This window comes from Bombina bombina, chromosome 7 (genome assembly GCF_027579735.1).
Source record: "Bombina bombina isolate aBomBom1 chromosome 7, aBomBom1.pri, whole genome shotgun sequence".
In the NCBI taxonomy this organism is placed as follows: Eukaryota; Metazoa; Chordata; class Amphibia; order Anura; family Bombinatoridae; genus Bombina; species Bombina bombina.
Window position 1 is genome coordinate 639862377 of NC_069505.1, and position 14392 is coordinate 639876768.

General features: G+C 35.7%; 1 protein-coding gene across 1 annotated transcript; it reads left to right on the plus strand.

Annotated features, from left to right (window-relative positions):
* Window positions 1-4085: 4085 nt before the first annotated feature.
* Window positions 4086-8458, plus strand: LOC128635690 (E3 ubiquitin/ISG15 ligase TRIM25-like). Its single transcript, XM_053688814.1, has one exon. It carries the CDS (start codon window positions 4088-4090, stop codon window positions 5654-5656), a length of 1569 nt encoding a protein of 522 aa, XP_053544789.1. The 5' UTR covers window positions 4086-4087; the 3' UTR covers window positions 5657-8458.
* Window positions 8459-14392: the final 5934 nt, after the last annotated feature.

Below are 14392 nucleotides of genomic sequence, written 5' to 3' on the forward strand. Positions count from 1 at the left end.
ATAACACTATCTAATAACAATACACAGTACAGTTACACACATAACACTATAATAACACTATCTAATGACAATACACAGTACAGTTACACACATAATTACACTATCTAATAACAATACACAGTACAGTTACACACATAATAACACTATCTAATAACAATACACAGTACAGTTACACACATAATAACACTATCTAATAACAATACACAGTACAGTTACACACATAATAACACTATAATAACACTATCTAATAACAATACACAGTACAGTTACACACATAATAACACTATAACAACACTATCTAATAACAATACACAGTACAGTTACACACATAATAACACTATAATAACACTATCTAATAACAATATACAGTACAGTTACACACATAATAACACTATAATAACACTATCTAATAAAAATACACAGTACAGTTACACACATAATAACAATATCTAATAACATTACACATTACAGTTACACACATAATAACACTATAATAACACTATCTAATAACAATACACAGTACAGTTACACACATAATAACACTATAATAACACTATCTAATAACAATATACAGTACAGTTACACACATAATAACACTATAATAACACTATCTAATAACAATACACAGTACAGTTACACACATAATAACAATATCTAATAACATTACACATTACAGTTACACACATAATAACACTATCTAATAAATATACATTACACAATGCAGTTACACACATATTAACACCATCTAATAAATATACATTACACAGTACAGTTACACACATAATAACACTATCTAATAAATATACATTACACAATGCAGTTACACACATATTAACACCATCTAATAAATATACATTACACAGTACAGTTACACACATAATAACACTATCTAATAATAATACACAGTACAGTTACACACATAATACTATAATAACAATATCTAATAACATTACACATTACAGTTACACACATAATAACACTATCTAATAAATATACATTACACAATGCAGTTACACACATATTAACACCATCTAATAAATATACATTACACAGTACAGTTACACACATAATAACACTAATAATAATACACAGTACAGTTACACACATAATAACACTATAATAACACTATCTAATAACATTACACATTACAGTTACACACATAATAACACTATCTAATAAATATACATTACACAGTACAGTTACACACATAATAACACTATCTAATAAATATACCTTACACAGTACAGTTACACACATAATAACACTATCTAATAACAATACACAGTACAGTTACACTTATAATAACACTATCTAATAACAATACACAGTACAGTTACACACATAATAACACTGTCTAATAAATATACATTACATAGTACAGTTACACACATAATAATACTATCTAATAAATATACATTACACAGTACAGTTACACACATAATAACACTGTCTAATAAATATACATTACATAGTACAGTTACACACATAATAATACTATCTAATAAATATACATTACACAGTACAGTTACACACATAATAACACTATCTAATAACAATACATTACACAGTACAGTTACACACATAATAACACTATCTAATAAATATACATTACACAGTACAGTTACACACATAATAACACTATCTAATAAACATACATTACACAGTACAGTTACACTCATAATAACACTATCTAATAACAATACATTACATAGTACAGTTACACACATAATAACACTATCTAATAAATATACATTACACAGTACAGTTACACACATGATAACACTAATAAATATACATTACACAGTACAGTTACACACATAATTACACTATCTAATAAATATACATTACACAGTACAGTTACACACATAATAACACTATCTAATAAACATACATTACACAGTACAGCTACACACATAATTACACTATCTAATAAATATACATTACACAGTACAGTTACACACATAATAACACTATCTAATAAACATACATTACACAGTACAGTTACACTCATAATAACACTATCTAATAACAATACATTACATAGTACAGTTACACACATAATAACACTATCTAATAAATATACATTACACAGTACAGTTACACACATGATAACACTAATAAATATACATTACACAGTACAGTTACACACATAATAACACTATCTAATAAATATACATTACACAGTACAGTTACACACATAATAACACTATCTAATAAATATACATTACACAGTATAGTTACACACATAATAACACTATCTAATAAACATACATTACACAGTACAGTTACACTCATAATAACACTATCTAATAAATATACATTACACAGTACAGTTACACACATAATAACACTATCTAATAACAATACATTACACAGTACAGTTACACACATAATAACACTATCTAATAAATATACATTACACAGTACAGTTACACACATAATAACACTATCTAATAACAATACATTACACAGTACAGTTACACACATAATAACACCATCTAATAAATATACATTACACAGTACAGTTACACACATAATAACACTATCTAATAAACATACATTACACAGTACAGTTACACACATATTAACACTATCTAATAAATATACATTACACAGTACAGTTACACACATAATAACACTATCTAATAACAATACATTACACAGTACAGTTACACACATAATAACACTATCTAATAACAATACATTACACAGTACAGTTACACACATAATAACACTATCTAATAAATATACATTACACAGTACAGTTACACACATAATAACACTATCTAATAAATATACATTATACAGTACAGCTACACACATAATAACACTATCTAATAACAATACATTACACAGTACAGTTACACACATAATAACACTGTCTAATAAATATACATTACACAGTACAGTTACACACATAATAACACTATCTAATAACAATACACAGTACAGTTGAACACATAATAACAATATCTAATAACAATACACAGTACAGTTACACACATAATAACACTATCTAATAAATATACATTACACAGTACAGTTACACACATAATAACACTATAATAACACTATCTAATAACAATACACAGTACAGTTACACACATAATAACACTATCTAATACATATACATTACACAGTACAGTTACAAACATAATAACACTATCATAACAATATCTAATAACAATACACAGTACAGTTACACACATAATAACACTATCTAATAAATATACATTACACAGTTCAGTTACACACATAATAACACAATCTAATAAATATACATTACACAGTACAGTTACATACATAATAACACAATCTAATAAATATACATTACACAGTACAGTTACACACATAATAACACTATCTAATAAATATACATTACACAGTACAGTTACACACATAATAACACTATCTAATAACAATACACAATACAGTTGAACACATAATAACAATATCTAATAACAATACACAGTACAGTTACACACATAATAACACTATGTAATAAATATACATTACACAGTACAGTTACACACATAATAACACTATAATAACACTATCTAATAACAATACACAGTACAGTTACACACATACTAACACTTTAATAACACTATCTAATAACAATACACAGTACAGTTACACACATAATAACACTTTAATAACACTATCTAATAACAATACACAGTACTGTTACACACATAATAACACTTTAATAACACTATCTAATAACAATACACAGTACTGTTACACACATAATAACACTTTAATAACACTATCTAATAACAATACACAGTACAGTTACACACATAATATATATATTGTAATCTAGACTATAATTGTCTGCGTATTGTGGTATTTATGCCTCTTGAACTGTTTATTAGAACAGTAGAAAAAAACAAGTTTATGGATTTTGGGATAAAAGTAACAGAGAAAATAATTAACAGCTTGACCAGCTATGTTAGTTTTTACAGTAGACACAGCAGAGTGGAACTCAAAGTGTTAACAGAAAGTTGACTCCACAATAATGACCTCATCACCGTCCTACTGTAGAAGAGGCGTTCAGTTTTATTTCCAGCTACAGGATACCAACATGGCGTGTGCTGATCTGAGAGAGGAGCTAACTTGCTCTGTCTGCCTGAGCATTTACACAGATCCTGTAACTCTCATCTGTGGCCATAACTTCTGCCTGGGCTGTATTAACAGAACATGGGACCACCAGGATGAGGGGGAGTATTCCTGTCCTGAATGTCTACACAGGTTTAGGAGGAGACCTGAACTCAACAGGAACCTGAGGCTGCGTAATATAGCAGAGACTTTCCAACCTACTGAGCCTGTAGACAAGACTGGGATCTTGTGCACTAACTGTACTCAGCCTGCTGCTAAATCCTGTCTGCTGTGTGAGGCTTCTCTGTGTGATACCCACCTGAGGTCACACAGCAAGTCTGAGGAACACGTCTTAACTGAACCCACCACTTCCTGGGGTAACAGAAAACACACCAAATACAAGGAGCTGCTGAAATATTACTGCACTGAGGATGCTGCCTGTATCTGTGTGTCCTGCTCCCTGGCCGGAGAGCACAGGGGACACCAGGTGGAGCTGCTGAATGAGGCTTCTGAGAGGAAAAAGAAATGGAGAGATGTTCTGCAGAATCTGACCACAAAGAGAGAGAAGACTGAGAAAAGAGTCCAGAGTCTGCAGGAGTACAGGAGTGGGATGGGAGAGAAAGCAGCTGGTGTAGCAGAGCAACACACTGCCCTGATTATGGACATCAGGAAACAGCTGGAAGACCTAGAGAAGCGAGTCCTGAGTGAGATCACCCGGCAGCAGGAGCAGGTTTTACTCACAGTCTCTAATCAGATCCAGCAGCTGGAAAAAGAGAAGGACGAGCTGACCAGGAAGATGAGTCACATTGAGGATCTGTGCAACATGACTGACCCATTAACTGTCCTACAAGAACAGGAATCACATAGAGATGACTTTTGTGGTGCTGAGAAGGGAGATAATGAGGTCACACAGAGAGGTGATACACAGGTGACTGTGCAGGATTTGGATGAGGATCTGATGTCAGTGACATTATACACAGGTTTAGCTGATATTGTGACTGATGTAAAGAGAAAGATCTATATGCAGGTGACATCAGACATATTACTGGATATAAACACAGCTAATAATAATGTTATTGTATCAGATGACCTGAAATCTGTATCCTTCTCACGTATAAACCATCAGCGAACAGACACACCTGAGAGATTTACATATTTTCCTCAGGTATTAAGCAGCACAACCTTTTCTTCAGGACGCCATTACTGGGAAGTGGAGACCAGTGAATTGGGGCACTACAGAATAGGGATGTGGAGCAGTAGTCTGAGGAGGAAAGGAGATGAGTCTGCGATAGGAGACAATAACAAGTCCTGGTGTTTGTACAAATGGGCGACGAGAATCCTTTCAGTGGTACATGACTCAGTACGTACTGATTTGCTTCACCGTCTATCATGTGACAGATTAGGAATACTGCTGGACTATGAGGCTGGGCGTCTGTCCTTTTATGAGCTATGCGTCCCGATCAGACACTTATACACCTTCACTGCCACCTTCACTGAGCCTCTTCATGCTGCATTTTATGTATATAAAGAGGCCTGGGTGAGAATCAAGTCCTAGAAATACTGATCACTGCTGAACACAGAGAAATAAAATAAATAATATACTGTATGCTCTGGGGTATAATCAGAGCCAGATTTCACATTAGGTAAACTAGGCATCTGTCTAGAGGCATGTGACTTGCATGGGATATTTATTCACAACACAAAATGAGCATGATTGACACAGCTGGGCACCCCAAACACCAGTGGCGGCTGGTGAATTTTAAAGATGGTGGGGTTCTAGACCCCACCCCTTTAAATAAAGCCATGCCCCATGCATACATACATACTACATACACATTACACAAACATACATACATATTACACACACATACATACAGACTACATACATACATACTACATACATACATACTACATACACATTACACAAACATACATACATATTACACACACATACATACAGACTACATACATACATACTACATACACATTACACAAACATACATACATATTACACACACACATACATACAAACTACATACATACATACATACTACATACACATTACACAAACATACATACATATTACACAAACATACATACATATATACTACACACACATGCACACAGACTGCATACATACATAGATACTACATACACATTACACAAACATACATACACACTGCACACACATACACACAGACTACATACATACACACACACACATACACACACACACACACACACACACAGACTGCATCCATACATACATACATACTACATACACATTACACAAACATACATACATATTACACACACATACATACAGACTACATACATACATACTACATACACATTACACAAACATACATACATATTACACACACATACATACAGACTACATACATACATACTACATACACATTACACAAACATACATACATATTACACAAACATACATACATATATACTACACACACATGCACACAGACTGCATACATACATAGATACTACATACACATTACACAAACATACATACACACTGCACACACATACACACAGACTACATACATACACACACACACATACACACACACACACAGACTGCATCCATACATACATACATACTACATACACATTACACAAACATACATACATATTACACAAACATACATACACACTATACACACAAACTGCATACATACATAAACAATATACAAACATACATACACACTACACACACATACACACAAACTGCATACATACATGCATACATACTACATAAACAATACACAAACATACATACACATTACACAAACATACATACACACTATACACACATACACACAGACTGTATATATTACACATTACAGAAACCTACATACATACTACCCAAAGAGACTGCATACATACATACTACATACACATTACACAAACATACACACTACACACACATATACAAACTAAATACATACTACATACACATTACACAAACATACATACACACTATACATGCAAACTGCATACATACTACATAAACATTACACAAACATACATACACACTACACACACATACTCACAGACTGTATACATTACACATTACAGAAATCTACATGCATACTACCCAAAGAGACTGCATACATACATACTACATACACATTACACAAACATACACACTACACACACATATACAAACTAAATACATACATACTAGATACACATTACACAAACATACATACACACTACACACACACATATACACAAACTACATACATACATACTACATACAAATTACACAAACATACATTCATACTACACACACATACACAGAGACTGCATACATATATACTACATACACATTACACAAACATACATACACACTACACACACATACACACAGACTGCATACATACATATTACACAAACATACATATATACACACACATACACACAGACTGCATACATATATATTACATACACACTACACAAACATACATACACACACACACATACACACAGACTGCATACATATATATTACATACACACTACACAAACATACATACACACACACATATACACACAGACTACATACATACATACATACATATTACACATTACACAAATATACATACATACACACACATATACACAGAATACACACATACATACATACACATTACACAAACATACATACATACAGACTGCATACATACAAAATACACACACATTACACAAATATACATACATACACACACATATACACAGAATACATACATACATACACATTACACAAATATACATACATACACACACATATACACAGAATACATACATACATACACATTACACAAATATACATACATACACACACATATACACAGAATACATACATACATACATACACATTACACAAATATACATACATACACACACATATACACAGAATACATACATACATACATACACATTACACAAATATACATACATACACACACATATACACAAATATACATACATACAGACTGCATACATACAAAATACACACACATTACACAAATATACATACATACACACACATATACACAGAATACACAAATGCACACTACACAAATGTACATACACACTGCACACACAGACTTTAGAAGGAATATTTTTTTGAAATTAATCTCCCAATGGGTTGCCAGACCATACAGCACTTGCTTTAACCCCTTAGCTACCAATGCATTGTGACCTCAATTGCTGTCAAGGTATTACATGTTACAAGGAAGATTTGAAAATGCCCTCTGAAACCTGGCTTAGATGTTATTTATAACACAATCATTCATTTATTTGCTGTAACTTTAAAGTATATGACAAAGATTGTTTTCTGTCTTTTTATGCATGACTTTTATGTGTCTATGTAAAATGCAGTTTAATAGGGAGTGAAAGGGGCTGCTATAAACGTGTAGAGAACTAGGCCTCTAGTTATGAAGCCGTCTACTTAGCTGCATTCGCCGGCCCAATACGCTCGCCTAAGCTCGCCTACCATCGCCACCGCGGACCTGAATACATTCGCCAAAGTTGCCAAAAAAGCTGTCAAGAAGCTGCGCACCAAGTACGGAGCGATGAGCAGCGGACTGTTGTTAACTGACAGTCATCGATCTCGCTGCTCATCGGCTTCTTCGCAGCTTTTTTGATAGCCTGTCACTAAGCACCCACACTAAACTATACTGTTTTACCCCCTAAACCGCCGCTCCCGGAGCCCCCCGCACCTAAATAAAGTTATTAACCCCTAAACCGCCGCACCTGCACCCCGCCGCAACTATAATAAATGTATTAACCCCTAAACCGCTGCTCCCGGACCCCGCCGCCACCTATATTAAAGTTCTTAACCCCTATCCTGCCCCCCACTACACCACTGCAACCTACATTAAACTCATTAACCCCTAAACCGTCGCTCCCGGACCCGCCGCCACCTATATTAAACTTATTAACCCCTAAACCTAAGTCTAACACTAACACCCCCCCTAACTTTAATATTATTTTAATAAATCTAAATAAAACTTACTATTATTAACTAAATTATTCCTATTTAAAACTAAATACTTACCTGTAAAATAAACCCTAACGGCTAGATTTAGAGTTTTGTCGGTAACGACCCGCGTAGCTAACGCTGGCTTTTTTCTGGCCGCACCTTTAAAATAACTCTGGTATTGAGAGTCCACAGAATGGCTGCGTTAGGCTCCAAAAAAGGAGCGTAGAGCATAATTTAACGCCACTGCAACTCTCGATACCAGAGTTGCTTACGGACGCGGCCAGCCTCAAAAACGTGCTCGTACACGATTCCCCCATAGGAAACAATGGGGCTGTTTGAGCTGAAAAAAAACCTAACACCTGCAAAAAAGCCGCGTTCAGCTCCTAACGCAGCCCCATTGTTTGCTATGGGGAAACACTTCCTACGTCTGCACCTAACACTCTAACATGAACCCTGAGTCTAAACACCCCTAACCTTACACTTATTAACCCCTATTCTGCCGCCCCCGCTATCGCTGACCCCTGTATATTATTTTTAACCCCTAATCTGCCGCTCCGTAAACCGCCGCTACTTACATTATCCCTATGTACCCCTAATCTGCTGCCCTTACATCGCCGACCCCTATATTATATTTATTAACCCCTAATCTGCCCCCCACAACGTCGCCTCCACCTGCCTACACTTATTAACCCCTAATCTGCCGAGCGGACCGCACCGCTATTCTAATAAAGTTATTAACCCCTAATCCTCCTCACTAACCCTATAATAAATAGTATTAACCCCTAATCTGCCCTCCCTAACATTGCCGACACCTAACTTCAAACATTAACCCCTAATCTGCCGACTGGAGCTCACCGCTATTCTAATAAATGTATTAACCCCTAAAGCTAAGTCTAACCCTAACCCTAACACCCCCCTAACTTAAATATAATTTAAATCTAACGAAATTAATTAACTCTTATTAAATAAATTATTCCTATTTAAAGCTAAATACTTACCTGTAAAATAAACCCTAATATAGCTACAATATAAATTATAATTATATTGTAGCTATTTTAGGATTAATATTTATTTTACAGGTAACTTTGTATTTATTTTAACCAGGTACAATAGCTATTAAATAATTAAGAACTATTTAATAGCTAAAATAGTTAAAATAATTACAAAATTACCTGTAAAATGAATCCTAACCTAAGTTACAATTAAACCTAACACTACACTATCATTAAATTAATTAAATAAAATACCTACAATTACCTACAATTAAACCTAACACTACACTATCAATAAATTAATTAAATACAATATCTGCAAATAACTACAATGAAATAAACTAACTAAAGTACAAAAAATAAAAAAGAACTAAGTTACAAAAAATAAAAAAATATTTACAAACATAAGAAAAATATTACAACAATTTTAAACTAATTACACCTACTCTAAGCCCCCTAATAAAATAACAAAGACCCCCAAAATAAAAAAATGCCCTACCCTATTCTAAATTACTAAAGTTCAAAGCTCTTTTACCTTACCAGCCCTGAACAGGGCCCTTTGCGGGGCATGCCCCAAGAAGTTCAGCTCTTTTGCCTGTAAAAAAAAACATACAATACCCCCCCAACATTACAACCCACCACCCACATACCCCTAATCTAACCCAAACCCCCCTTAAATAAACCTAACACTAAGCCCCTGAAGATCTTCCTACCTTATCTTCACCATACCAGGTTCACCGATCGGTCCAGAAGAGCTCCTCCGATGTCCTGATCCAAGCCCAAGCGGGGGGGCTGAAGATGTCCATGATCCGGTAGAAGTCTTCATCCAAGCGGGGCAGAAGAGGTCTTCCATCCGATTGAAGTCTTCATCCAAGCGGCATCTTCTATCGTCATCCATCCGGAGCGGAGCGGCAGCATCCTGAAGACCTCCGACGCGGAACATCCAAGGAACCGTCATTCATCGTTCAGTCGTCGGCCAGGATGGATGTTCCGCGTCGGAGGTCTTCAGGATGCTGCCGCTCTGCTCCGGATGGATGACGATAGAAGATGCCGCTTGGATGAAGACTTCAATCGGATGGAAGACCTCTTCTGCCCCGCTTGGATGAAGACTTCTACCGGATCATGGACATCTTCAGCCCCCCGCTTGGGCTTGGATCAGGACATCGGAGGAGCTCTTCTGGACCGATCGGTGAACCTGGTATGGTGAAGATAAGGTAGGAAGATCTTCAGGGGCTTAGTGTTAGGTTTATTTAAGGGGGGTTTGGGTTAGATTAGGGGTATGTGGGTGGTGGGTTGTAATGTTGGGGGGGGGTATTGTATGTTTTTTTTACAGGCAAAAGAGCTGAACTTCTTGGGGCATGCCCCGCAAAGGGCCCTGTTCAGGGCTGGTAAGGTAAAAGAGCTTTGAACTTTAGTAATTTAGAATAGGGTAGGGCATTTTTTTATTTTGGGGGTCTTTGTTATTTTATTAGGGGGCTTAGAGTAGGTGTAATTAGTTTAAAATTGTAAGATTTTTCTAATGTTTGTAAATATTTTTTTTTTTTTGTAACTTAGTTCTTTTTTATTTTTTGTACTTTAGTTAGTTTATTTCATTGTAGTTATTTGTAGATATTGTATTTAATTAATGTATTGATAGTGTAGTGTTAGGTTTAATTGTAGGTAATTGTAGATATTTTATTTAATTAATTTAATGATAGTGTAGTGTTAGGTTTAATTGTAACTTAGGTTAGGATTTATTTTACAGGTAATTTTGTTATTATTTTAACTAGGTAACTATTAAATAGTTCTTAACTATTTAATAGCTATTGTACCTGGTTAAAATAATTACAAAGTTGCCTGTAAAATAAATATTAATCCTAAAATAGCTACAATGTAATTATAATTTATATTGTAGCTATATTAGGGTTTATTTTACAGGTAAGTATTTAGCTTTAAATAGGAATAATTTATTTAATAAGAGTTAATTAATTTCGTTAGATTAAAATTATATTTAACTTAGGGGGGTGTTAGTGTTAGGGTTAGACTTAGCTTTAGGGGTTAATACATTTATTAGAATAGCGGTGAGCTCCAGTCGGCAGATTAGGGGTTAATAATTGAAGTTAGGTGTCGGCGATGTTAGGGAGGGCAGATTAGGGGTTAATACTATTTATTATAGGGTTAGTGAGGCGGATTAGGGGTTAATAACTTTATTATAGTAGCGGTGCGGTCCGCTCGGCAGATTAGGGGTTAATAAGTGTAGGCAGGTGGAGGCGACGTTGAGGGGGGCAGATTAGGGGTTAATAAATATAATATAGGGGTCGGCGGTGTTAGGGGCAGCAGATTAGGGGTACATAAGGATAACTTAAGTAGCGGCACTTTGCGGTCGGCAGATTAAGGGTTAATTATTGTAGGTAGTTGGCGGCGACGTTGTGGGGGGCAGATTAGGGGATAATAAATATAATACAGGGGTCGGCGGTGTTAGGGGCAGCAGATTAGGGGTACATAAGTATAACATAGGTGGCGGTCGGCAGATTAGGGGTTAAAAAAATGTAATCGAGTGGCGGCGATGTGGGGGGACCTCAGTTTAGGGGTACATAGGTAGTTTATGGGTGTTAGTGTACTTTAGAGCACAGTAGTTAAGAGCTTTATGAACCGGCGTTAGCCCAAAAAGCTCTTAACTCCTGTTTTTTTTCTGCGGCTGGAGTTTTGTCGTTAGATTTCTAACGCTCACTTCAGCCACGACTCTAAATACCGGAGTTAGAAAGATCCCATTGAAAAGATAGGATACGCAATTTACGTAAGGGGATCTACGGTATGGAAAAGTCGCGGCTGAAAAGTGAGCGTTAGACCCTTTTTTGAATGACTCCAAATACCGGCGGTAGCCTAAAACCAGCGTTAGGAGCCTCTAACGCTGGTTTTCACGGCTACCGCCAAACTCTAAATCTAGGCCTAAGATAGCTACAATATAACTAATAATTATAATGTAGTTATTTTAGGATTTATATTTATTTTACAGGCAACTTTGTATTTATTTTAACTAGGTACAATAGCTATTAAATAGTTATTAACTATTTAATAGCTACCTAGTTAAAATTCTTACAAATATACCTGTAAAATAAATCCTAACCTAATTTACAATTAAACCTAATATTACACTATCATTAAATTAATTAAATTACCTACAATTACCTAAAATTAAATAAAAAAAAATAAAATAAACTATAGTACAAAAAAACAAACACTAAATTACAGAAAATAAAAAAGAATTACAAGAAGTTTAAACTAATTACACCTAATCTATGCCCCCTAATAAAATAATAAAGCCCCCCAAAATAAAAAAATTCCCTACCCTATTCTAAATTAGCAAGTAACCAGCTCTTTTACCAGCCCTTAAAAGGGCTTTTTGCTGGGCATTGCCCCAAAGTAATCAGCTCTTTTAACTGTAAAAAAAAATACACCCCTCCAACATTAAAACCTACCACCCACATACCCCTACTCTAACCCACCCAAACCCCTCTTAAAAAAAACCTAACGCTAACCCCCTGAAGATCATCCTACCTTGAGCCTTCTTCACCCAACCGGGCCGAAATCTTCATCCAAGGTGCGCAGAGGAGGTCCTTCATCCGGTAGAAGCCTTCATCCAGGCGGCATCTTCAATCTTCATCCATCCGGAGCAGAGCCATCTTCAAAGGAGCCGACGCGGAGCCATCCTCTTCTACCGACGACTGAACGACGAATGAAGGTTCCTTTAAGATGATCGGAACAGCCAATAGAATGTGAGCTCAATCCAATTGGCTGATTGGATCAGCCAATCGGATTGAACTTCAATCTGATTGGCTGATTGAATCAGCCAATCAGATTTTTCCTACCTTAATTTCGATTGGCTGATAGAATCCTATCAGCCAATCGGAATTTGAGGGACGCCACCTTGGATGACGTCCCTTAAAGGAACCTTCATTTGTCGTTCAGTCGTCGGTTGAAGAGGATGGCTCCGCGTCGGCTCCTTTGAAGATGGCTCCGCTCCGCTCCGGATGGATGAAGATTGAAGACGCCGCCTGGATGAAGACTTCTACCGGATGAAGGACCTCTTCTTGCCCCGCTTGGATGAAGACTTCTACCGGATAAAGGACCTCCTCTGCGCACCTTGGATGAAGATTTTGGCCCGGTTGGGTGAAGACGGCTCAAGGTAGGATGATCTTCAGGGGGTTAGCGTTAGGTTTTTTAAGGGGGGTTTGGGTGGGTTAGAGTAGGGGTATGTGGGTGGTGGGTTTTAATGTTCGGGAGGTTGTATTTTTTTTTACAGGTAAA